The sequence below is a fragment of the Nymphaea colorata genome, chromosome 6, assembly GCF_008831285.2.
Source record: "Nymphaea colorata isolate Beijing-Zhang1983 chromosome 6, ASM883128v2, whole genome shotgun sequence".
NCBI lineage: Eukaryota > Viridiplantae > Streptophyta > Magnoliopsida > Nymphaeales > Nymphaeaceae > Nymphaea > Nymphaea colorata.
Window position 1 is genome coordinate 10,193,753 of NC_045143.1, and position 26,617 is coordinate 10,220,369.

The 26,617-nt window shown below is 38.0% G+C and overlaps 2 protein-coding genes across 5 annotated transcripts; one reads left to right on the forward strand and one right to left on the reverse strand.

The window, feature by feature from the left end:
* Positions 1-116: 116 nt before the first annotated feature.
* LOC116256682 (uncharacterized) lies at positions 117-11,772 on the reverse strand. 4 transcript variants are annotated; one of them, XM_031633092.2, is made up of 8 exons: positions 11,272-11,772; positions 2,298-2,439; positions 2,026-2,173; positions 1,770-1,845; positions 1,494-1,605; positions 1,266-1,357; positions 761-859; positions 117-539 (listed from the first exon to the last, which is right to left on the reverse strand). In XM_031633092.2, exons 1-8 carry the CDS (start codon positions 11,305-11,307, stop codon positions 495-497), a joined length of 750 nt encoding a protein of 249 aa, XP_031488952.1. In that variant the 5' UTR covers positions 11,308-11,772; the 3' UTR covers positions 117-494. The 4 variants fall into 4 exon arrangements, with proteins under 4 accessions (XP_031488952.1, XP_031488953.1, XP_031488955.1 ...); XM_031633093.2 differs by having other exon boundaries at positions 117-597; positions 11,272-11,769; XM_031633095.2 differs by lacking the exon at positions 761-859 and having other exon boundaries at positions 117-597; positions 11,272-11,758.
* Positions 11,773-16,324: 4,552 nt separating this feature from the next.
* On the forward strand, positions 16,325-25,260 carry LOC116256535 (probable GTP-binding protein OBGC2). Its single transcript, XM_031632929.2, has 10 exons — positions 16,325-16,573; positions 17,153-17,631; positions 18,047-18,141; positions 19,025-19,108; positions 19,624-19,701; positions 20,782-20,982; positions 21,070-21,177; positions 21,840-21,914; positions 22,280-22,500; positions 24,853-25,260. The coding sequence occupies exons 1-10, from the start codon at positions 16,476-16,478 to the stop codon at positions 24,914-24,916; spliced, it is 1,503 nt and encodes a 500-aa protein (XP_031488789.1). The 5' UTR covers positions 16,325-16,475; the 3' UTR covers positions 24,917-25,260.
* Positions 25,261-26,617: the final 1,357 nt, after the last annotated feature.

The following is a 26,617-nucleotide window of genomic DNA, read 5'->3' on the forward strand; positions in this document are numbered from 1 at the left end:
AATTCGTCTCAAATGAAGATGTGATTGAGAAGTGCGTTGTAGAACTTAAATTGAGTGAAGTATTTGCCGTTAAGTTGCATGCATTGCCAAACTATATATGATTCAACAAACTCAAAGAATATCAACGCCATGCTTCTGGCTTATCATGAATGAGGCACTGAACAGAAGCATTTTCTACACAGGGTTGGACGTGTATGCACAATGCAGAACTAGCAACAGTAAGGGCAGTAAACAAGTGTTCAAAAACAACTTGGATTACACGATTGCTATGACACAAGGAAGCATTATAAATACAATACTGACGGAGAATGGGCATGCTGCTCTTCTAGGCAATATGAAGAATCAATAACATGAAATGTTGCCTATTCTGAGCCTTCACCAACATGATAACCCTTGGTGGATTCAGCAAGAAAGCACATGACACCAATTAACTGCTTACGTAGGCTTCAACCATCCCGTAAGGATATTATCAACCTTCAGATGTCACACCATGTTCAGCTCTTTAGGAAAGCCTTCAATGAAAATGGTGGAGGTCCATCCTGGTAATCCAACAACATGAATATTTTCTGATAAAAACAAGATTTGACACACCCTTCACTGCACATAAACATATGCTACTTTTAAGAAACGATAACAAAGAAAATCATGATAGTCACATTCGTCCAGTCAATCTCAACATTCCACATTATCATTAATTTTTTCCGGGAGAATAGTCATCAATAACAAATACCTAAAAAGATGATGGCTAAGCATGACCTACCTGATCCAGGCCCACCCTACTAGGTGACCTCCAAGCACCAGCACCTAGCCTACTTCTAGGGACTAGGCCAACAAACAGCATTCTTGCACATGCCCTTGTCTGTGGCATATCAAGTATTAAACTGTCTGTCAGATTCTACCCTACACAGCTTGATGCAACAAAATATTGTACTATGATACAGGAAGAAAGTGCTTAGAAAAGGCAGCTCATAAGATCCATTTTCTTAGCATAATGGAAACATAATATATTCCATGATTTGGACCGCAACTTGTTGGATTTCATTCATTCAACTAACATATAATAACTTCCTTTCATGTACCAAAAGGTTCCTTAAGTGCATGAATTCCGAGAAGTTTACAATCCCTAAGCACATGACTTCAGAGGGAACCTTTTAATCAGAAAGTTCTGCAACCTTCTTGTATTTTGACAATTGGATGCATTTTTTATATGAAAAATGGAAGAAACATATGCAGATTTTCCAATGAAAAAAGGAACAGGATCATACCTTCCCAAGTTCTTGACTAAGACACTGCCTGACAACTGCTGTCTGCTGAATAAGCCTTTCTAGTGATGGATAGCTAGGCAAGTTAGAATATGCTGCAACAACATGAAAGTTCCAATTAACTTATACTAGCAAATTTTCAATAAAATATTTGACATATTCCTGACTTTGCAATGACGAAAGAAAGGCAACCATGCAGCCAATCAGACATGGAGACATTTAGATATATACCAAGAATTGCCTGGTTTAGGCTGTCAGCAACATTTTGACGATACTCCCTGCTTAAAAGATGAAACATGGGGGACTTTTCTGGCTCCTCATAGGCTAAAAGTGCCATAAAATCCTGAACAATTCCCAAAGCAAAAGAATCAAAATTCTTGTGACATTCTTCTATATTAACAAACTTAGGCATACAGCGATTTTTTTTTTGATAGAAAGAAATAAGAAAAATGTCTGAACAGAGCAATAACAAGCAGTACCAGAGGAAATAAAGGGAAAGAAAATTACTTCTAGCTTCTCCACAAATTTTTGCACCTTCCCAAATGGTGTCAGCTTGGTTTGAGCAAACTCCAAAGCTTCTGTGCTGCCAAGGACAAAAACCACAAAATATCTTTTGCATTTGGTGACAATGCAGTATCAAGAGTTCAAGTCAGACCAAAACTCTACACCATTTCCTACAGCTGAGAAGTCCTATAAGTCTATGTATATGTCGTACAGCTGGTCAAGATGGATTACCAACAGATACCAAAAAATATTTACTTACCACTTCTTAGAGCAGACAAGTTCAACAAAATGAAGACTTAGAAGATCAAAATGCAAGTCTTCATTTTTCTCCAGTAAGTCATGTGCCAACTCTTGTGTCAACTCTATAGCTTTGAGAGCATTCCCCTCCATTGCAGAATGAAATATTGCTGACAATTTTCAAGTTAAGTTCAAGGTGTAAGATAATATCACCCAAGATAAAGTATATGCAGATGTTCTCAAATACACTAATATTAACATGCTAAAATGATAAATTGTTTATACATGACTCACGTTTCCGTTTGTCCATTTCCATAGGATAATCTGCAGGTTGATTCATTCCAGCGCATGAAATGAATGACTCTGCAGTCTCCCTGAAGCAGTTGTGGAGAAGATAAGATAATATAATGTTGTGGACATCCTTATCATTGATAGCCTGTAAATAATGCCACATACTAGTAAAGAAGCAGGTTGTAGACATTTATGCACATTACAGTGACATAAATTAAATCTTCCTCATTGATGTGAAACTTGAATTTCAAAATCAAGATGCTAAAAAAGAATTGAGTCCCAAAGTATGTGAACAGAAAATATAGGTAAGAAGGCTTTTAAATGAGAAAAAGTGACGAAAATTTTAACATAACATGAAAGCAAGTTTTTTTATAATTCACTTTCAGTTTTTCACATGTTCATACTGTGGCATGAATGGATGTGACATTTTTCTTAGAAAGCTCAAGAATTAAAGAATGGTTCCTTTGGCATTGCATTCGTAGGTTTCAAATTCTTCATCCAATGATCATATTCAACCAAGTGTAACTTCCATCTAAATAATTCATGAAAGATCTTTCTACACAAATGAAGCTTGCATCAGTCCCATGTTTAGGTAAGATTTGCATAAAATTATCTCTCTGCTTCTGAACCCTAGTACTAGATGAATTATTTAGTTACAAGGACGAAAGCATTTCAAGGTATCTATTTCAATATATTAATAATTTCCCCACAAAAGCAGTGTTGCTTCCTTCTGATTGTGGCAGTGACTTTTTCTGCAGTTATGGCATCTCCACTTATAGCCATTTCATGGGAGCCACAGTAGCAAGCTCCTGGATGCAATCAATCAGGTCAGATATCTCAGACCATCTTCAAGGCATTCTGCTAATTCCAGAATTCAACATTATGAATCTCACCATGGTCCTTCAGTTGTAAAACTGCAATTTGATTAGTATGCAAGTTCTGCATATGCCTACACATGGTAACCAAGTGACGAGTCCTGTCCTCCTTTAGATTTTAGCAGCAACTTAAAGAAGGGTATGAATATCTTTTGACTGTCGGAGACTATGAAATGAAACATTTCAAATAATGAGTTTTGTGCACATTGTTGCAGCGGAGAAGAAGAGAGTGAGAGAGAGAAGCTGCCGTGAGATTGAACCTTGAGAACCTTTCCTTACGATAACCCTCATCTCTCTTATAAAAGAGATTAGGGTAAAAAGGGATTTACAAAATAACTCAATGGAAAATAAGAAAAATATCAAAGAGATCTTATAACTCTTTAATATTACAAAGAACCTCCTAAAACATAAAACTTTTCTTGTTTAACACTCCCCCTCAAGCTGGAGCATACATATTAAACATGCTCAGCTTGTCACAACATCTAGAGAAATCACCAATAGGAAGAGCTTTGGTGAAGATATCTGCAGCTTGATCTTCTGAAGGAACATGAGCAGTGGCAATGGTTCCTGCTTGAACGAGATCTCGAATGTAATGGCAATCCACCTCAATATGTTTAGTTCTTTCATGGAAAACTGGATTGTTTGCAATGTGTGTGGCTGCTTGATTGTCACAATACATCTTCATGGGAAGTGTGATTGACACACTTAAGCTGGATAGCATGGATCTAGCCCACGTCATTTCTGCTGCTGTTTGAGCCATAGCTCTGTATTCGGATTCTGCACTAGATCTTGACACCACACCTTGTTTTTTGCTTCTCCACGATATGAGGTTTCCTCCCACAAATACACAAAATCCTGTGGTAGATTTTCTGTCCTCTACTGAGCCAGCATAATCAGCATCACTATAGGCTTCCACTTCCAGAGTCTTGCCTTTTGTGAACAAAAGGCCTTTGCCAGGAGAAGATTTCAGATATTTAACCACCATCAAAGCAGCATCCCAATGAACTTTCCTTGGTTTTTCCATAAATTGACTTAGTTTTCCCACTGCAAAACTAATGTCTGGTCTTGTCACGGTAACATAGAGAAGTTTTCCAATAAGGGATCTGTAAGATCTAGAATCCACTAATTCTGTTTGGTCATCATGAAGATGTATACGTGGATTCATAGGTAAATTTGCCGGTTTAGCTCCTAGCATCCCTGTGTCCTGCAATAAATCAAGAACATATTTCCGTTGAGAGAGAACAACACCCTCACCATTGCGAGCAACTTCTATTCCCAAGAAGTATCGTAGAGGACCTAGATCTTTCGTCACAAAGTGTTTTTGAAGAAACAACTTTGCATCAGAAATTTCTTGATCAGAATCACCTGTCAGGATAATATCATCAACATAAACCACGAGAACAGTTATACCTCGGGAAGCCTTCTTGATAAACAAGGAATGATCAAGAGGAGATCTCACAAAGCCACACTGTGAGACTACCTCGGAAAACTTGTGAAACCACGCACGAGGACTCTGTTTGAGTCCATAAATAGCTTTCTTCAGCTTGCACACTTTTCCACACTCCCCCTGTCGTTCAAATCCCGGTGGTTGTTGCATATAGACAGTCTCATCAAGATCACCATACAAAAAGGCGTTTTTGACATCCAGTTGATACATGTGCCAGTCATGGTGGACAGCCACAGAAATAATAAGACGAATGGTTCCCAGCCGAGCAACTGGAGAGAAGGTCTCAAAGAAATCCACACCGTAGGTCTGCGTGTAGCCCTTAGCAACCAATCGAGCTTTGTATCGTTCCAAAGAACCATCAGAATTATACTTAACTGTGAATACCCACTTTGAGCCAACAATATCACATCGAGGAGGAGGATCAACAAGTTCCCAAGTGCCCCTCTGCACTAAGGCATCCATCTCATCTTGCATAGCCCGTCGCCATTGGGTGTCTAATAAGGCCTGCTGGTGACACGTAGGAACTGTATGAGCAGCCAAAGCATGAATGAATTGTTGCATATTTTTACTAACCCCATCAGTAGACACAAAATGAGATATAGGATGTAAAGTACATTGTCGTCTGCCTTTGCGAAGAGCAATAGGTAAGTCTTGACAAGGATCAGAATGAGTAGGGCTATGCGCTTCAGATGTACTTACCTCCTGAGAAACGGTTGGCAAAAGATTATGAGAAGGGTCCTGTCGACGTGTGTAGACCAGCGGTGGATCACGAAACTTGGACACAACAGACGAAGGAGATTCAACAGGGAACGACTCCAAAGGAATAGGAGGAATAGGCAGTGGGTCTGGAGACCGTAGCATCTCAGTAGACATAGGAGTGAGGCTATAATAAGGTTGAGACTCAAAGAAAGTGACATCCGCACTGATATACTCTTTTTGGGTCAAGGGATCAAAGCATTTGTAGCCTTTATGGTTTCTGGAGTAGCCAATGAAAATGCATTTAATGGCTTGGGCTCCCAATTTGTCACGTGTGGGTCCAAGAATGTGAACAAAGCATGTGCAACCAAATACTTTGGGAGCCACTGGAAACAAAGATCTTTGTGGGTGCACAAGTTTAATGGGGATCTGGTTATCAATGGAGGATGATGGTAAACGATTGGTTAAGTAGCAAGCAGTAAGAATAGCATCTCCCCAAAAATATGCAGGGAGATTAGTATGAAGCATAAGGGAACGAGCCACATTTAAAAGTTGACGATGTTTTCGCTCAACTATTCCATTTTGCTGGGAAGTATGGGGACATGTAAACTGAGGAGAAATGCCATTATCTGAGTAAAACTTCATTAAGGTAGATGCCTTAAACTCAAGAGCATTATCAGTGCGAATGTTTTTAACAAGAATACCAAATTGGGTCTTTATTTCAATAATAAGGTTTTTGAGAGTACATACGACTTCAGACCTTTCCTTCAAAAGGAAAACCCAGGTGACTCGAGAATAATCATCTACGATGACAAGAAAATAACGAAATCTTGACCTACTAGCAACTCTGCTAGGACCCCACACATCAACATGAAGAAGATCAAATAGTCCACAACTGGACGTACTAAGACTCGATGAATAACTACTACGAGTGTGTTTGCCAAGTTGACAAGCTTCACACTGGAACGACTCTGGTAAGGAGAGATGTGGAAGGAGATGACGGAGCTTGGAGACAGATGGATGACCAAGTCTGAGATGCCACTGGAACGAGGAGGACAACGATGTGATCGATGATGCTGCAATACCCACGGGATCCGACAGGAAGTAGATGCCCCCTTTCTCATAGCCTCCACCAATCGTCTTCCCAGTAGGCAAGTCCTGAAATGAACATAAACCAGAGTCAAACGTAACACGACAATGTAAATCATTAACCAATTGTCCGACAGATAACAAATTTGTGGGAAACTTAGGAGCATATAACACATTGGGAATAGTCATAGATTGAGAGATCTTGATATCTCCATATCCCATAATGGGTGACAATCTACCATCTGCAAGTCTCACATGACGTATCTGAGGTAGTGAGTGTAGCACAGTAAACATAGAAGGCGTACTACAAAAGTGCCTCGATGCCCCAGAATCAATAATCCAAGTAGTACCTGTATCATGTGAGATAGTGTCAACAGACATAGCGCTGTCAGTCATAACTGTGGAGGCCGATGGCTGAGTAGATCTGTGTGCTAGAAAGTCCTCATACTCTGACTTATTGATACTCACAGTCATTGTCTCAGACTGAGAAGAAGATAAAGACCCATCTACTACTGATGACGCTGCTTGGGCCGCTCCAATAGAAGACTGTAAAGAGTTCTTCCCTAGCTTTGATGTAACATTTCTGCCTAAGGATGGCGCTGCAGTAGGACGACCATGTTTATCCCAACATCTGTCTTCCAAATGACCTATTTTCCCACAATAAGTGCACTGAAATCTCCCCCGACCTCCTCCTGACCCACGGCCCATGCCTCTTCCCCTGAATAAACCGCGTCCACGTCCTCCTGAAGCTGCTAAGGCAGAGGCATGGATATCACTGGCAGGTGAAGAGAGGGTCACAGCAAGACGACTAAGCCTGTTGTAGGCTTCAGCTAGATCAGGGATTTCTGCTCCAGTCAGCATCTGAGCCTTTGCTACTGCATATTCAGAGGAGAGACCCTGTAGGAATTTCGCAACCATAGACTGTTCACCATGGGTCTTATAACATGTTGGACATGGAGGACGTAATGCTTTAAGTCGCTCAGAGATGGACTTAAGGGAAGCGAAGTACTGAGCAAGACTTTGGTCACCTTGTTGCAGATTAAGTAGTTCCTCCTCTACCTGCAATATTTTGCTAATATTCCTGTCATTCGAGTAAGTCTGTTTCAAGAAATCTCACATTTGCTTAGCCGAGGTGTAGTATGCAATAGTTGATGCAATTTGGGGTTGCACACTATTCATGATCCATGACATGACAATATTATTATCTCCCTTCCATGAACTATATTTTCCACTCTTTTCAACAGGTTCGTTTTCTTCTATAACATGCTCCTTTTGATGTCCAATCACAGACATCATAAACACACGAGACCAAATCTCATAGTTAGATCCATCTAACTTTACAGTAGAACCATACGAAAATGGATTTCCTCCACTTTTAACTTCATGAGAAAAATCAGATTTATTACTTTCAGCCATCATAAATCTGTCCACAAGAGATCAACCACCAATAGCGAGAGAATATATATATATATATATATATATATATATATATATATATATATATATATTTCTATTGAGAAAGAAACTGATCAACAAGAACCGACGTCCCACACGGCAACGTTAGATGCGCAGAAACAATCAACCTGCTGTCCAACTGTTGACAGCAATACCACAACAAAGAAGACTGCAATCTGAAGACAGAAAAACGCTGCTACCAGCAAGCCCACAACTGAAAACGAATCCCCACTGTTTGTATTGTTTGCGCTGACCAACGACTTATCTATTTATGCATCTAACGCTGTTGTACCACAGTTTATCCTTCACAGATCATGAATAATGACAGCAAATAAAACAATCAACATAAACTTGCCATAGACGTCATAGATAGCAGTCCTCCACTTGGCTGCGTTGATCATATAACATATCAAACCATAGGCGATTAATCAGCGCAGACTCCCACACAGCTGCAATACTATATATACTTCTGAAAAATCCACGGCTGGAGTCTATTCACGCATCTGTCCTAACGTGAATAGACTCCTCCACACTGTTCCGTTGCTGGAAAACAGCAACTAGAACAGGCGAGAGATGAAGGAGAAAGAAGACGGAGGAAGTAGAAGAGATCAAGCCTGAAAGGAGACGGAGGATCGCCGATGGTGTGCGTCACGTCCGCGCGCTGGCTGTGTGCTTCAAGTCTCCAGTCACGTCCGTAGCTCTGATACCATGTTGCAGCGGAGAAGAAGAGAGTGAGAGAGAGAAGCTGCCGTGAGATTGAACCTTGAGAACCTTTCCTTACGATAACCCTCATCTCTCTTATAAAAGAGATTAGGGTAAAAAGGGATTTACAAAATAACTCAATGGAAAATAAGAAAAATATTAAAGAGATCTTATAACTCTTTAATATTACAAAGAACCTCCTAAAACATAAAACTTTTCTTGTTTAACACACATGAAATGTGATAACAAATAAAAGTTTCAGAGAAAAGAAAAGCAAATGCTTATGAACTTTATTGGAAGGTTAAAGCCCCAAAGTGTAATTTATTTTTCGAGAAGAAAATTTGGAAATAAGCTGTGAAAGCATGCCTTAGTTTTGGACCTTGAGGAGGGATATTTTTGAACAACAGGTCTCTTAGTCTTACACCTTTTACCTAGGTCACATGGGTGGATGGTGCAGGTACTGCTGTGGGTGCAGATGGGGCAACTTTTCCAAAAAAATTAGCTGCAAGTGTGGCAAGATGTGTGTGTGTGTGTGTGTGTATTATTTGTCATATAGCTATTTAATTATTTAATAGCCTTATTTGTCTATATTTACATATAAATTTTTTGTGTTAGAGCTAGTTTAGTAAAATGGTCAGTTTTGGCCGGTTCAGCTGACCGAACCGGAGGTGCTGTGCCGAAGAAGCACCAGCATCGACATGAACGCAGCAGCCATTGAGGGGCACCCATGTGACTGACATATTTTCTAATTCTATAGTTTATTGTAAGGTATAACTGATCAAGGTTGCATATGATATCTTTTAATTACTGATTTAGCTTGCATTTCTCATACATGCACAAAAGAAAATATCTCAAAGCAGATATCTGACACAGGACACAACTAGGATTTCATGAGCAGCATATCCACTCAACAATCAAAAGAATCAGCCGCTACTCGTTACTGTTAAATTGAAAGTTCATTTTCCATGTTCAGTAAGTATTAAGGTTGAGCATAACATTTTATGTCTGGGATGGACCACACAAGCTGCTTAAGCCCTTCATGGGCTAACATGAAAAGTGAAAGAACTTCAGCTGCCAAGTGCCACCTCATTGATCTAAATGTTGTGATGCACTGGAAAGCATTGGAAAACAAAAAAGACCTTTGGAATTCTGTGCTGCTTTAGTGGGTACTCCTTTTTGCCTGGGTTGAATATCCAGGAAAACCAAATATGCTAGGCTTTATAAATAATAATTTTCCACTTTTGCTTGAAGTCGGTAATATTTTTCCCATACTAAGTTCAACAAAGTTCATCTGCATGAAGACATTCACAGTGGTATGCTGTTTACACAAATACCTTCAACATGACCCGGCCATTTACGAGAAGCAGTAGATAAAGAAGACTGGTCTAGCTTGTTCTATAAGGCCAACCAATGGTCGATATTTTTTGCTGCTTGAAATAAAATCCCTACAGGCCAAAATATGCCCTTCATATGAAATATAAAATAACCTTCTGCTAAAATAACCTTCTGCTGTTACTTAACTCCAAGAAATTATCATCAAATAGAATCTGAGATTTAGCAATTGGCAAATATATTTCAAAAACTTCAGATTATGCGGAAACTTCTCCTCTCTCATACTTCACAAGTTTTTCATTATCAATGCCTTTTATTGATCCAAACAATTACGTAAGTTTGTCATTGTCTTTTTACTCAAGGATATATGTCTAAAAACAAATTGTAGTGTGAAAAAGCTTGAAATTTTCATTGCAGATTTTAATGCAATGAGAGCCCTTGACTTTCGCCCTTTTGGAAACACATCTTGGCATTAAAAATTACTGAGTTTATGACATGCTATCTACTGAGCAACTGCTAGAAAATTTAACAGCCTGTCAATAAAAAAAAAAAACAAAAAGGTGAGGTCCATTTTAAACAGATCTGTAACCAAAGCGGGTTGAGGTCATTCAGTTATAACAATGAATCCAGTCAGCTGCATGGGTCTAAGATCTCAGGGTTACATTTCAGTAAAGAGACGCTTTCCAAGTCAAGCTTCAATTGCTGAATGCGTACTTGGGATAGAAAGTCCAAGGATAGGACCACATATCTGTAAGATACTCCTTTATCCAAGACTTCCTCAACTGAGAGAGAACCACAAGGAGGCGAGTAAATTTATTTTCTATCAACCTATGCGTTACTCGGGACTGAATATTTTTGAGGAAACGTATACATACGCAATCATCGGTCTATAAAACAAATATTCCTTTTCAGAAGCCCTTTTATTGAACTTACACATGGAAAACAATGCAAAATTTAGAGAACCTGCTTGCGATACCAACGGCACCTCAACTTTCCGCATAATGATATGATCCCACATGATTCTAGTACAAATGCAGAGTACGCAAAAGAAGGTTCAGACCCAGGAAATCCCGAAGGAACTTCAGCTAAAGAAAGTAATGGATCCATTAACATATAAGGGATGTCAGCAAAAGAAGAAACAAAAAGAAATGTGACATTGTTCTATCTTTCCCAGTGACAGAAGAAACCCATTTTCTGGAAAAAGCAGGACACCCATTTATAGCTTGGATTCCATACATTCTAACCAAAAGCCAATCCGTCCAAAGAATCAAACCAAACTTCAATCACCCAAAAAACCAAAGGTACGCAAATGGTAATTTACAAAACGTCATCTATTATCAATCTATCAGATTCAAGGAGAAGAACAAGAAGAATTCCATACCACTTGCTCATATTGACGAGAATCCACGTCCATCATCCAGGATGGAATCAAGGAGTGAGGAAATTATATCGCATCAATGAATATTGGGTACCACCAAGGACGTTGAAGAGATCAATAGAGAAAGGAGGGGAGAGAGAGAGAGAGAGAGAGAGGCGTAAGAGCCATGCTTCCAGAGGAGAACACGCAGGAGGTCAGAGTCATGAATCAGCTCAATCCGAGGAGGAAATTCCTCGATTCATCTGGATTTATTTTCCTTTCGCCGAAGAAAAATGAAAGAAAAAAGAAATGCCTCCCCCCGACGTTCGCTTTGTCCCACTTACACTTCCTGCCGTGGGGACGCCCTCACCCTTATCTGTCTCTTCCACTCGTCTGGAGCAAACCTCGTTCTGTCTCGCGCGGAGACTCAATTAACAGCCTCAGGCTTGGGGCTTGGTTCGAACAGACTTTGATCTCAATAGCCGAAACCAAAGAACAGTAATTTATCAGATACAATTTTGAAACCAGACCAGAGGCCCATAAGGGAAAGAAAAGTGAAGGAAATTGTAGAAATCTTGCTCCAAGCAAGAAAAAAAAGACTTGCATTCTTTTAAAAGGTTGTCCTATATTATCTTATGTAGAAAGTGAGCTGGACAACGCGAAGCTTATTTCTAAGACTACCCATTACATGTGCAAGGTACCCATTTAATTTGTGTCAGTTTTGAGATCGATGGGCTAGCCATTAGCCAACCATGTCTACACATGGCCTCGCTATAAAGAGTTCCTAGAAGTTGTAATGTTGTGATTGTGGAATTCTTTACCCTCAAATTCAATAAAAAAAAGGAAAAAGAAAAGCAAAACTTCTGACTGGCTAAAATGCGCCCAGTATAAAATTAAATTGCTGGGAACTCATGAATCTGGCGGTAAATTATCAGTAAGAACTGTTAGAAAGCATGCAAGAGGTTCATTCACCAGACCAGGAGTCTAGCTTAAGACTTTGAAGTTGAAAATAGTCATTCAGTTCAATGCCTTAGTGTTTCCTATAGCATGATCTAAGTAGGGACGAGTAAGTAGGGACGAGGAGTCGAGGCAGGTGTGAGCACTATGGGGGCATAGACCCAGAAAAAACGCTTATTTTTATATTGATACTTCATAATTTTCTCATTTATATATTAGTGCTCCTTAAAATTTTATAACTGGTGTCTCTTAGCCAAAATTTTCTTAGCTAAGCATACCAATTGAGTTAGGAAGATGATGAAAGAAACAAAGTTTACCTTTCCAGAATGAATAAATAAGGCTTATTTTCAGTTAATAAAACCATAACCTTTTTATAGACATAATAACATCATGAGCTTTTCAAAATTTTGCAAATATTTAAAAGAATTCAAAGTTATTGTGCGTGTGGAAGAAAACAAGCTAGAGAAAACATAGACGATAGCTTAACTTGGCTGTGACCTGGTTTTGGCCAACATTCACGAAGGTCACTTGTTTATTGTCATTTTTCCCTGCAGAGTCAACTTGAGGACACAATGTACAAGCATATTGATCAACCTTTATAGCAATGGCTTTGTTGACAAGTTAAAAAATAACATACAATAGGCAATACCATTGCTGAGGAGAATTTCCTAAAAATGGCCACACGATCACGTTGGGAAAGATGTTAACCGAGAAATTGCCTTGGCATGAAGTATGCACAGGAGACTATAAACCCCCCTTTTTTAACCAGTCATCCTCAAGAGGGGTCTAGGCACTGTAATAACCGTACTTGTTGAGAATTACACCAAATTGCTTCTTGGGAATTAGTCCTTTAGGAGTCATATTTGCCAATTGATTCAAGCTGGGATTAAAAGAAGAAAAAATTTCTCTATTTTGAACTTTATCTTTGATGAAGTGCTAATTGACACATATATGTTTGGCCTTTTCATGGAAGATAAAGTTGGTTGCAATGTGAATGGGAACATAATTGTTGGAAGACATTTTGAAGAGTCTCAATTTTAAGACCCATGTATATAGAAAAGGATGTTCATTGTCCATGTAAGTTTTTAAGTATTTGTTGCAATAGCTCTATATTCAGCCAAACCACCCAACAACATTTTGTTTTGTTTTTACTTTTCCATGCTATGATATTTCCTCCAACAAAAACACAACCTATAGTTGATCTTCTATCATGCTGGTATTCAACCTTATTTGCATCGAAGTATCCAACAATTTGTTTATGATTTCTTTTTGTCGTTAAATTCCTTGATTGGGTGAACTCTTGATATTTCTTAATATTTGATCTATTGCATTTTGGTGTTCCCAAAAAGAAGAGTGCATGCATTGATCATGCATTGGTTGATATGGTTAACTGCAATATTCTTTAAGTGACTTCCAATAATTACAATATCATCCACATATATTAAGATTAGGATAGTATTTTCTTGATGTCTCCTTATATATTGAGATCAGGATAATATTTGCTTGATGTCTCCTTATGAATAACAATTTGTCCCTATTACTTATCTTGAACTAGTAGGCATATGCACTTAATCTAGGATACAAAGCATGACACTATTTGACGCCATAAATACCTTTCCTTTGTCATGACCCAACTTTTGGCACCATTTTTTTTATAAAGATAAATAGCAAAAATGAACATCAAGTCATAAATGATCCAATCATGGGTAATGGTCAAAGCAAAATAGATCCAAAACAATGAAGAACAATGTTAGAAGGACCTATGTAGAGCCCAAGCAAAAGACTACAATGAGTCAATGATAACAAAGTCTCAAAAATCTAAGACTTCGACTCAATGCCTAGATCGCTAATGTCAGTCCGTTGTAAAATTGAGGGAATCTATCAAAAAGTCATCAGTCAATCAAGAAATACCTATAGAGATTGAAGGAAAAAATGTCAATTACTGTGAGTATGAAAATCTCCAATCATAAGTGGAGCATGGTTCAGTAAAGCAGATATACAGTTGTATCAAACAAAACTAATATACAACTCAGGACTATTACCCATGAGTTGAGGTCTTCAAGCCACACATAGCATAACTTACTACCACAAATGCAATAACATGATTCCTTGTGGTTTGCAAAGTTTCACTGATAATCTAACAACTACCAATCATGGTCATGGTAACAAGCATCAATAACAATCATGTGGGCATAAACACATGCAGAATAAAACCAATCTTCACCAGGCAGTCTACATACACTGAGGGTGTAGTGAAGCCTCTTGAGATATCGTAAATCACCGCTATAGCAGCATGGTCCAACCACCTGACCTTGGCCCAAGTGATAAACTGGCCCCTGTAGGCATCTGGGGTGAGGGACCAATAAACACCTCGCTCTCCAATAGAAATAAAAACAAAAGCCCGAGCACTTGTGTCGTTGAATACCCTTTGAGCAGTCCAATGCAAACAAAAGAATGAGCAGCCAGAGTGAGTTCATGCCAACCCATAATCTCTCGGGATAAAGCCAACCACTAGAGTCCACAGACACTTCTATGTGTCGATGTTCTTTTATATATCAACAAAGGATTTGCTATATTAAAACATATTGTAGTAGTTTTCATGGAACCTACCATTGAGCACAATTCCCAAGATTAAAAAGTTAAACTACCCACAAGAAACACATTGCCATGTAAAAATTTGGCTACATTAATCAAATTGGGTTCCCTTAGGCATTGTTGATCAGCATATCCCCAAAGAGAACAGATTTCAGTTCCAGTTTATTTACGGTGGCAAAGGACTTGATTTCACTAATTAATCCCTACTTACTATCTTATTGGCACCAACATGTTTCTGCAGTTTTCTTGCTTGATCAGAGATAGATGATCCATGAGGGGTTGTTTCAGTACTCCAACTTCAAGTTCTTATTATATATAAAATATTTCCTGAAAAACATGTAGGCATAACCAGATTCACGCAACCTGATTTGATGCATAACAGTCACTTTCAAGATAATGTTTTCATAAACAACATTATCTCTGCTCTAATATGTCTATGGTTGTCATGTATCTCTAAACTATATATATATATATATATATATATATATATATATATATATATATATAAACTGCACTATCTATGCTCTAGTGTGTCATATGGTTGCTGTGTATACAAATGTATATGAGCAACATTACCTCTGTTCTAATGTGCATGTATGATTACTATGTATATAAATGTGTAACAACATTACCTATGCACATATAGTTATCAGTTGTTTATCGCAACTATGGCATGAGACAATTACTTCCCACCAATGAAATTTTCACTAAGACAAGGTTGACGAACGAGGTGCTAGGGAGGTAGGTTGCAGCAGTTTAAGACGTATTCTAGTGGTTTCCATCAACTGTGCCTGCCTAAATTGGTTTCGATCAATGATGGAAGGAAAGGGCAACTTATCTTTCTATTTTTCAGGCTGCCCACTGCTTTGCATTGTCAATTCCTTTTGATTCAGGCACTATAAAGCTTCTGATGTAGATGGCATTTTCCCCTCCTTTTGGTGCAGCCATTCTTTTGTAAAGCTAGTTTTTGTTTAACAAAAGTCGGAAAGGTCATACTTCAGCAGTTTTGACGAGGAAATAAACTAGTAATTGTGATACACCTTAGACATCAAATGTTTGATCCCTTAAAGCTTGAAGAGCCTTTAGTGTGTGCTCTAGTAAGTTGATTGGCTCTTCTTGCCAAGGTTTATATGCTTAAAACTAAAGTAGCTAATCGTTTGATGACAAGTCACTATGCTGGTGAAACACCACAGTTGCGACAAGATTAAAAATAATTATTAGAGAATGTCAATAAGGTGATGGAACATCAAAACGGAGGCACTTGATTCAACCACTATCATCATGACAAAAGTTCAAAACAAGTGTGCTTTTGAGCTTTAGATTTCAAATTCAGTCGAAGCAGCTGACTATCATAATGCTCGAAACTTGGGTCTGTGCTTTAGTAAAACACACAATTACAAAACTAACGCTTTTTTTTTTTTTTTTTTTGGGGGCGGGGGGTGGTGTGGGGGGCGGGGAGAGAAGAGAGAAGTGAAAGACAGGACCCAGTACTTTCCCAATTTATTTTGATATGTTTTGGTAATATTCATTCGCCCGTGCATTCAGTTCGCCGGTGGCGACCTCATATCCACTCTGTAGCTCTGGTATCTACTTTTCCAAGATCTTCTAGTAGTGGCCCAGACGTGAGCACGGGGGTTTTAACACAAGTTAACAGAGAAACCGAGGGCGGAGAGAGCATGGCTACGCAGCTCGTCCCTCCCAATGCGACCTTCCGTCGTCTCCCTTTCCTCCTTTCTGAACCGAAGAGTCTCTTACTCTCTTCGTCCAACCCGAGGTACGCCTCTCTCTCTGCGTGAACCCAAAAACCTTTTTTTCCTCCTATCATTTTCGTTTCAACGAAATGATTGCCTATATTCTTTGAATTCATTTCTTCTATGTTCTTGCCTTAAAACTTTGTTGGTTTTTTTCCTTTTCAATGTGTGTGTGTGTGTGTGTGTGAGAGAGAGAGAGAGAGAGAGAGAGAGAGAGAGAGAGAGAGAGAGTTTTGGAGGAGTCGAAATTCATGGGGCTAGAAAGATGAACCTTTGTTGGGATGTATTCCTATTGTTCTTTCTTATAGACATCTTTCTGCTATCTCTCCCTTGGTCACCAAGAAACGTGGCTATTCTGCTGTTTCTTAACATTATCTTTTATCTAAGTATACGTCTGAATGCTTCTCCTGGAGGTGAGATATTTCTTTCTCTTTTTGAGCATCCATGATTTTCTGGAGGCGTTTCAGTTTCGACATTATATACACTTCATATTGTGTTATTTTTTATGCATAGTTCTGTATCGGAGGTCCTCCTTGTCTTTTGTTTTGATGTTTTCCATCTTATTTTGAACTTATTGAGATTTGCCAATTTCACGTTGGCAGGTTACATAAGAGATATGGACATTCGTATGGTCCTACATATCGTGTGGTGCACTGTGGAATTGCTAAGGTTGTGAAACAACCAAAACCTTCGACACCTGACTCAGTAACAAGGGAACCACATAAGTATTTTGATCATGTCGTTATCACTGTCCGTTCGGGGGACGGTGGACATGGTGCGGTTCTTAGCATGCCGAGCCAAAAGGTATCTTCAAAATCTCTGGGCAAAAACGAAAAAGAGAAAACAAAAAAGAAAAGTTTGTATAAAAGAGATGCAGATGGCTCACTTATACTACCAATGGGAGGCCATGGAGGTGACGTGGTCATATATGCTGATGAGAGCAAGGATTCATTGCTTGAATTCCATAAGAAGACCCGGTATAACGCAAAACGTGGAGGCAATGTGGATGCTATGGGAGTGCTAACTTCCTTATTACATGATGGAATTGCTGCTCCAACATTGCGCATTCCAGTACCAGTAGGTATAGGATCTGTGCTTTTTATCAATGACTCAAACTTTTTGTTTGTCATTCTTGTCTAGACTCTTTTATCTCTGTGATTTTGATAAAGCCAAAGGACACTGATTTGATCCCTTGCAGAGCTGAACATATTCTAACTGGTTCAATTGTTACTATTCAAGAATAGAATTTGATTTATTGAATCTTCTGCTGGATGCTTTAAATTGCTCAAAAATGTTTGAGAATATTGAGAAAATGTTAACACTTTTTGGAAAACATAAAAGATAATGCAGCAGATGGGAACGAAGTTCTTTTTATTGACTAATTGTTAGAAGGCAAAAGAAGTGGTTGACACAGGAAAGATGAAACAAGATAAATGCAAATTTACCATGTTTTTGTCATGAAGATTAACCTGAGTATATCATGTTGTGTGGGACAGGTACTGTGGTAAGACGCAAACAAGGGGGAAAGTTTCTTGCAGATCTTGTGCGTCCGGATGATGAAGTACTTGTTGCCAGGGGTGGGCAAGGAGGAGTGAGTGTTTCCTGTTTATTGCAGTTGTAATCCTTGATGAGATTGACAATCAAAAGGATGATTCGGTGAACTTATTGCTCTAGTTTGTGTATAATTTAACTTCTATTTGCTTATCCTTGGAGAAGATGCTTTATAGAATGTGTGCTTTCTTGCTCATTTTTCAGCAAAGGTGTTTGGTAGGCATAGATTTCTTTTGTTGTATGACTTAAGAATGACACATTATGCAGAAGTTGTTTTCATTCATCGGGGGAGAAATGTAGTGTAGTTTTTCTTGCTTAATTATTCGCTTTGAACCTCATTCTTTCTGGGCAGACTTGGTAGGTTGAAGCCGGTTTATTACTAAGAGTGATGGTTTGTTATCTATTTCTTGCATATAATCAAGGTGTTTTTGCTATTACCCTTCAGTCCTGGGTGATCTAATTTATGAAAGCAATCCCTATTTTTCTCTAGTAACCATAAGAATCATCATCTAGATGTTACCATATTTATTAGCATGTGCTGCAGATGTTGAATGTCATGCATGTTTAAGCTTGCAATTGCAAATTTGTATAATGCACAAATACACACAGATTATTCAAGAATGCTGTCTGAACTCGTTTTTCTAAGGCATTTGCATTCTTTCGTGAATAAAATTCATTTCTTTAAGCATTATAATGTTGGCTATTTTCCTACATGATTTGTAATTCTGTAGTACCATATTGTACTTTTAATCCAGTATGTCACCTTGACCTTATTACGTCTCAATTGATTATAAGTATCTGGGGCTGATGTGCTTCCCTCTTTGTTGCATATTGTTCATGCATTTCTCTTCTTCCCTATAGTTAGAAGTTCTTCCATAGGTGAATGATATTGTTACACTTGGCTACTTTTTCCATTGTAGTAGATTAGCTTGCTGGAGATGCCAGAGCATAGGAGAAGAAGATTTATGGCCATGACTATGAACATTGTGAGAGATGAAACTGATAAGGTTAGTTTGCTCAAAATGGTTTCTTTCCATTGTGTGTATTAATTCAATTGCAGGTAACTATTATGCCTTTGATATTTTCTCAGGGCATTGAGTACCCTGAACCTTGCAAGTTCTACTTGTTGGTTGCAATTGAATCCTACTCCTTTTTTTTAGATATGGCTATTTTTTTATCAAATGTGATTTCATAGGAAAAGAATAATCAATGATTTGTTGGGATGGGTGGTAATGCTGTGGCCAAAGACACCATGAGCAACAACGTAGACAACAAATTAGACCTTAAGGTAATAGTGAAATGGCATGTGTCATGGAGCCCGAGGCACAAAAACTGAAGTTGAATGGCTTATTGCAGAACAAGGATAATTCTGTGATTGTTTTTAGATTCGATTTGGGAAAAATAATTTATCTGAGAATATTGTTTGATATGCAATTTTAACCCTGTATTTTCCTTTGTAGTGTCATCTTCCCAGTGGAATGGAAATTGTTCCCAGCTGTTGCTTATGTTGAAATGATTGCAGGTAATGGTTCTGGGTCAGCAAGGTGAAGAGGTCAATTTGGAACTCATACTAAGAGTGGTTGCTGACGTTGGGGTAGTGGTATGTATGTGTTAATTTTCCTCTGCAGTTACAAACTTTGTCCTAGTTTTATTGTGGAAAATGCATCCTCTTGCTTAGTATATCATGCAGAGCTAAGTAGTGTTATTATCTGATGGTTATTAGCTGATGATCTGTTCTTAGTGCATGTTAACAAAATAATAATTAAAAACGATTGTTGTGCTATCTGATCCAGCTTGTCTTATATTGCACTTATAATAGCTGCCAGCAAATCTAGTTCCAACTTTGCAAATGGTATTAGTCTATTGGAAGTTGGACTAATCCTTTTTCTTTGTTTTATCCACCAGACGTCTCATTAGTTTCATTATCACACACATCATCTATCTCATGTATTTAGGGCAATGATTTTGTAAAATGTTCATCAAAATTGGGCAATGATTTTGTAAAATGTTCATCAAAATTGGACACTAGCACTTTGATGTGATGGACAGAGTATGAATAATTTCATCATTCTTGCTGAGGGGTTTTAGCTGAACCATCCCAGGTTATCCCTGCCCATTTGTCAAAGAGAAAGGAAACATTGTAGCTCTTATTGGGAGGTTCCATACATCATCCAAATAGAGTGATTCTTCATTTAATTCAGTAACTTATTCTCCATAAGTTTCCAATGTAGTTCATTTCTCAGCTCATGGTTCTATACTGCTATATGTATTTTTTAAGGAAATGTCATTCTCCATCTTTCATGGTAATTGAGTTCAATTACTTATTTTCCGTTGGTTCCCGACGTAGTCAAATTTTCAGCTAACGGTGCTATATGTGGTATGTACATTTTTGAGGATTCCTTAGTGTCAATCTCTAAGGTGTACATCATTAGTTAAATATTTATCACCTGATCCTACTTTATCGGCTTAGTCATTTTCTGCTTATATGACTTTCTCTGTGTACATGCATCTGACTTTAGTAGGTTAGTTGGAAGTTTGTGCCCTTTGATATTGCAGGTTGTAATTGATCACCCTTCTTGAATTGCAAGTGTGTTAGAAACTTAGAACCCTATCAGATTGAATATTTGTACATGTATGATGGAAATTTTGAATTTGCTTGCTTGTGTATTGTATTTTTCAGGGACTCCCAAATGCTGGGAAATCTACACTATTAGCTGCCATCACTCTTGCAAAACCAGATATTGCTGATTATCCTTTCACAACACTAATGCCAAACCTTGGTCGTCTTGATGGTGATCCCAGCCTAGGAGCACAGGAATATACTTCTCAGGCAACATTGGCTGATTTGCCTGGTCTCATTGAGGGCGCTCATCTTGGAAAAGTAATGTAATTTTTAGGACCATATTATGCTTAATTTTACCTCAACTTTTTAAGCATTAGGAAAGTAGCTGGTGGTTCCTTTTTGCAGGGTCTTGGTAGAAATTTTCTGAGGCATCTGCGTAGAACAAGACTACTGGTCCATGTTGTTGATGCAACAGCAGAGAACCCTGTGAAAGATTTCATAACCGTCAGAGAAGTATGATAGACTTTTTGTATAGGTTTTTTCTGTTGGTTGGTTCTTATTACTCTACCCTGCACAATATCTACCCTGCACAATATCTATTTCTGCACATAATTTGTCTAACAATTTGAAGCTTAATGAATGGAGTCTATCATAAACCAAACAAATAACAAATGCATTGCTTTTCTACTTGGTTTGATATTGTAAATCACTAAATCCCATTGTTCTATCTCTGGACGTTTTGTGTCAGAGACACTGTGCTCCCAATATAAATTTATTCTGTTTATATCATGTAGTATGTACAGATAAAAAGGTTAAGAATCATCCCTACTGTTGAATTTTGTGCTCTTCCTTGATCATCTATCTGATATTATTATTGGTAAACATGCCAACTTTACAAAATCTGTTATTCTTAAATATAATTAAGTTCTCCTTCACCAGAAGTTGATGTGCTGACTTGAGTTTCAAACAATATTTAGCTTCAAAATTTAAGGATGTAATAAATTACTGACCTTTTCTTCCTTTTTGATATCTAAGCTTCTAATAAATATGTTATGTAAAAGCACTCCAAAGCTTACATGTTTAAGGTGCACCATTGAACAGCAGACATCCTTTTTATTCAGAGTTTTGAAATCTATGTTCCTGTTTTGGTTGATCGTTTATTCTTATTTTTGCAGGAATTAAGAATGTACAACCCAGATTATCTTAATAGACCTCATGTCGTGGTTTTAAATAAAATCGACCTGCCAGAGGTACCATTTGTGTGTGTGTGTGTGTGTGTGTGTGGTCAGGTGGTGAACTAGTTTCCCTAACTCCTTTCTTTTTTTTGTGTCTGTCTCTTTGTCACCCACTTTTTCTTTTCTCCCCTTTTCTCTCTCTCTCTCTCTCTCTCTATATATATATATATATATATATATATATATATATATATATACTGCCTTTTGACCTACTGTTTCTGTAATGTCCACTAACCTAATAATATGGGATTTGATATATACTGCCTTTTGACCTACTGTTTCTGTAATGTCCACTAACCTAATAATATGGGATTTGAATAAATTTGAGTGCTCAAGTGCTTATCTGAAATATTCCCTTGAAATTATTATTTCTGCTACAGGCTAAGGATAGGTTGCATTCCCTGATACAAGAGATAGCAGCTATTGGTCGCCCTGAGACACCTTCAGCCTTACCCATGAAAGTGGAAGAAGCAATGCCAGCAATACCTTCCCAAAGTGAAGAAGAAAGCTTATCCTCTCCTGGCTCTTTTGTTGAGGAGAACAAGGAGAAGGCTCTTGAAGACTATCCACGGCCTCTTTCTGTTGTGGGTGTTAGTGTCCTGTATGTTTTCTTTCTTGTCTCTTTTTTCTTGTCTAGCTATCATGATCCTGGTTGAGTGGTTGTGACAACAATCAGTTTTTAAACTATTTTTTGTGTAAAATCTTGATCATGGATGTGGTATGCACTAACGTCACCTGGATTGTTTCGTAGAGTAATTTGAGGGACTTATTGTGCACATTTACTCTTCATTCTTTCAAATTTCAAAACCGTTTCTTCACAGCTCCACAATTGAAGAGCAAATATGCCCTGAGAATTATAAAACACCGATTAGTCTATTACATAAGGAAAAACCCATATTATAGTAAGAGAACCAAAATATAAATGTATATCCTAATATCTCCCTTAGGTGGGAAAAGACACGCAAAATTTCTAGATTATCCGTGATATCTCAGCTGGACCTTTGACATTTATTGATTAATCAAGGATATATCTAAGGCAAGTTTTTTCATCCCTTTAAAGTTGACTTTTCAAGTACTATGTGAATTATGCCTATAACAGCTCAGAAATCTTGAACTTGAAAGGTAGGCGAACTGGTAAATTTAACTAACCCAGCTGTCCTGAGATACACAATCTGAGTTATTCTTCAGGTGAAATGTTTGTCGGGAAGTTGTGTGCTGGACTTAGTTAGCACCTTTCAACAAGGTCTGCCTGTTTGATAACCTTGTTTCTTTAGTTTTGATTCTTTTGAATCTTCAGCGCAGACTGATCTGGTTTTCTTGCATGGGCGGAGACCCCAATATTAGCAGAAGTATTCTCGTCCACATTGTATGCCTAGGTAACTAGATAAGCACCAAGATACAAGAGCAGACGTGATTTTGTTACTTACAAGTGCTCTCAAATCACATAGGAAAGCATCGTAGCCTTGTCATTTTCAAGCCTTAACATTTGCTTGTAATTTTTTATTTTTTTTATTCTTCTCCTGTTATCTTTTTTCAACCTATACTATGTTACTATTTCTCTACTTTTACAAGTTTTCCTATGAACATTCAAACTACTTGGAATCATTATGTTTATTCTGGTGATACTTGCATTCTAACTGCACATAAATATCGGTTGCATGCACTTCACATTTTGTCTCCTTTTTTGAAGGCCATTGGCTTTTAATGAAGCAAATAGCTAGATTATTACTGCTCTCATCTAATTCAAAGGTTTCTATGCTGTCTTAAACAAAATGTTGATTCCTTTTGGCATAGCTAGAATATGAAAGTTTCCTGTTCCATGAAAATGAGCTGTCTTTTCTGGAATCTTTGGAACTTCTTTTCTCTAGGGTTATCTTCCAGTACCTTAATTTTCCTCTTTGATATATCTGACTTTGGTAGAAAACTTTGTGGGCCAAGTTACGATTTTTGACCTTAGTAATTTAGATATTAGTATACTTTGGTCAACAGAGGAAATACATTGAGATCCTTCCGGCATTTAATTTTATTCACTTTGGACCATTCTTGAGCAAAACTAAAGCAAATCTTGGTTGTACATCTCAGGCCAATCTTTCCTCTACTCGGCTCTGTGTTCAAGTTGTTTGAGCTGAAAGGATTGAGGCCTTTCGGGGCCTACGGCCATAATCATCTTGGATTGGGACTTCTGAATTTTAATTTTGGAATTACTGAAACCTGAAACTTAGTTTAATAATATCCAATAGTATTAGAGCGATGTTTTTGTGTGAGGAGCCAAGTTTTTTTATATGTTTGTCTAGGGGCGGAGTCAGAAATTTTTGGGTTGGGGAGACATTGTCAGAAACAAATATATTTATGAAATTCTTATAGGGCGGAAAGAAAATTTTCAAATTTGCACCTGTAAATTTTATATTTTGAAAATCTGTTGGGTTGGGATACATCCTGTTAGCCATCAGTCATCACTTTGCTAATGCACTCACAGAGACAGCCACATATCAATGACTGTTAGAAGTGGCAGGAATATTACTTATTTTGGATCAAGCTCATAACAATCATATCAGAACTTTTGAGGATCTTGACTCCTGGTTCAAGCCTAGCACATTCATTTGTTGAGACTTATAACAGGCTTAATTTTGTATAGCTGGGAATTTAACTTCAATGGGGAGCTTGGGTTGTTGATCTCAGTTAATTTTGCCGAGGGTTATGGGAGAGGAAAGAAACTAAACACTTGAGAATGTTTGCTTGATGCCTTTTGATATCATATGAGGCTTTATGCTTTGCTTAAAGAACAGAGAATGGGGACATTGAGGATGCACAGTGCGTTTCTTTTTACAGAAAATACATTATACAGATTGTTGCTTCTTAATTGGAGTTATTACTTGTGTGAATTTTACTGATCAACAAGGTGGATCCTGTATTAACTATGTCTTTACATGGTTCATCTTTTCCCTGTCTACAGCAAGCGCATTGCTGTGGATGAGATGTTGAAAGAAATACGTCGGTCTCTAAGAGAAGTATCATGAGATGCATGGAGATGATGAGGATCTAGATGAACTGAACATCTTTGGCTAAAAGATAAGTAGTGTGACCATCAGCATCAGCCTCAATCCTGCTACGAGAAGCTGGCTTTATGAGTTCCTGTCTACAATTACTTCTTGAGGGCTCATATGGTGTATTGAGCTTCGTAGGATGCCAATCCTCTTACATCCAGGTCTGCGTTCATCATCAGCTGTCTCACAATGCCCGGTGGCGCAATGATGTAACCTGAGTACTTGTATCATGTGTATGACTCTTTGAGCAAATACCAACCTGTTTTTGCACCACTGGGTTTTCTTAGAATATACGATATAACTGATTTCCGCCTTCACCACGTGCCTAGCCAATTATTCCTATTGAAATCTGTAGTAATTGCGGATGTTTTCTTTGCAACTCTAATGCGATAGAGATGTTGGATACTTCTATTTCTTAAGAATAGACAGTCGATCCATTTGAACATATGCAAATTTTTGAAGGATAAAATAATTAATATTAGGTAGTTGATATTTGAGTTGTTATGAAGACTTCTGTACGTGCCGTAGTTAAGCGATGTAAATGGGATGCTTGTAAAATTGATTATTATTATTATTATTATTATTTTTACTCGGGGATAGTATTTACAACCTTTTCTAAGACTATGAAGTGCAGGCCCCAAGGAACTTAAGCCTAAGTCTGGTCATCGGACTGGCCAGGCTCGATAAGGAGATGGGTTCGGGCTGATCTAACACCTGAAACCTGAGCTCGGGCTTAGGCTGGTCCGGCACCTGAAACTTGAGCTTGGGCCCACCTTGCCCGGCCTAATTAAAATTTAAAAGTTATATATATTAACATGAAATAATATATAAATATACTTAATGGTAACAAAATATAATAAGTATATAAAAAAATTAATAAAAACAATACTAAAAAATTCTTATCGAGCTGAACCAGGTTTAATCGGGCTTACGTGGGCTGGGCTCGATAACTCAGTGCCTTTTTTTGGGTCTAAACCTCGGCCCAAGTCAGGCCGAGTACCTGATATTCCACCTGATGCCCAAGCTTACGTAACCCCAACAAAACATTGTTTTCCGGGCAAGAAAGAACAATGAAGTCTGAATTCATAAGCATGCAGGATGCAGCTACATACTGGCTAAGGCATATATCGTTCCCTGGTTGCGCTAACCTTTTGTCTTCATCATTAACTATTATTCCATCATATCTACAAATATTTTTGCCTCATGACATATGTTGTGTTTTGAACTGGAGATCAATCTACCGGTTTACCAGCAACCTTAGCGGAACATTATTAACAGCCTTAAGGGGTGTAGAGCAATTGGGCAGCAAGGCAGTTCACATCTAAGATGTTTGAAGTTCGAAATAGGCTCTGAAACAAGCTAGAGCTTTGAGAGACCTAAAGATACGACCTTGGGGTTTTAGGTCCACTGCAGTTTCTCTTAAATAAACATTAAAAAAATAGTGTTAACAGGCCAAGGAGTCGCCGTAAAATCTATGTAACAAGAATGACTTTTGGAGTTGAATCGATCCACCTGCGGATTCATTGAATTGATGTTGCGCATCAGTAAAAATTATTAAAAAACCATTTTTTCAAAACAATAAAAAAATATGTAAAACCTCATTAAGAATTTTCTTCCAAAGATGCTCAAAGAAAGTCAACACAAGGCACTTTTGAATTGTCCACATAATCAAAT

What these genes read in the sequence shown, in the direction of transcription:
- LOC116256682 (XM_031633092.2), bottom strand. Translation starts at nt 11,307, where the DNA reads ATGATGGACGTGGATTCTCGTCAATATGAGCAAGTG. An exon ending in CTCGTCAATATGAGCAAGTG is followed by an intron (nt 2,440 to 11,271) that starts GTATGGAATTCT and finishes CATTATTTACAG; the next exon opens with GCTATCAATGATAAGGATGT. An exon ending in AATTTGTGGAGAAGCTAGAA is followed by an intron (nt 1,606 to 1,769) that starts GTAATTTTCTTT and finishes GGAATTGTTCAG; the next exon opens with GATTTTATGGCACTTTTAGC.
- LOC116256535 (XM_031632929.2), top strand. Translation starts at nt 16,476, where the DNA reads ATGGCTACGCAGCTCGTCCCTCCCAATGCGACCTTCCGTCGTCTCCCT. An exon ending in TGAGAGATGAAACTGATAAG is followed by an intron (nt 19,109 to 19,623) that starts GTTAGTTTGCTC and finishes AAATGATTGCAG; the next exon opens with GTAATGGTTCTGGGTCAGCA. An exon ending in AGGGCGCTCATCTTGGAAAA is followed by an intron (nt 20,983 to 21,069) that starts GTAATGTAATTT and finishes TCCTTTTTGCAG; the next exon opens with GGTCTTGGTAGAAATTTTCT.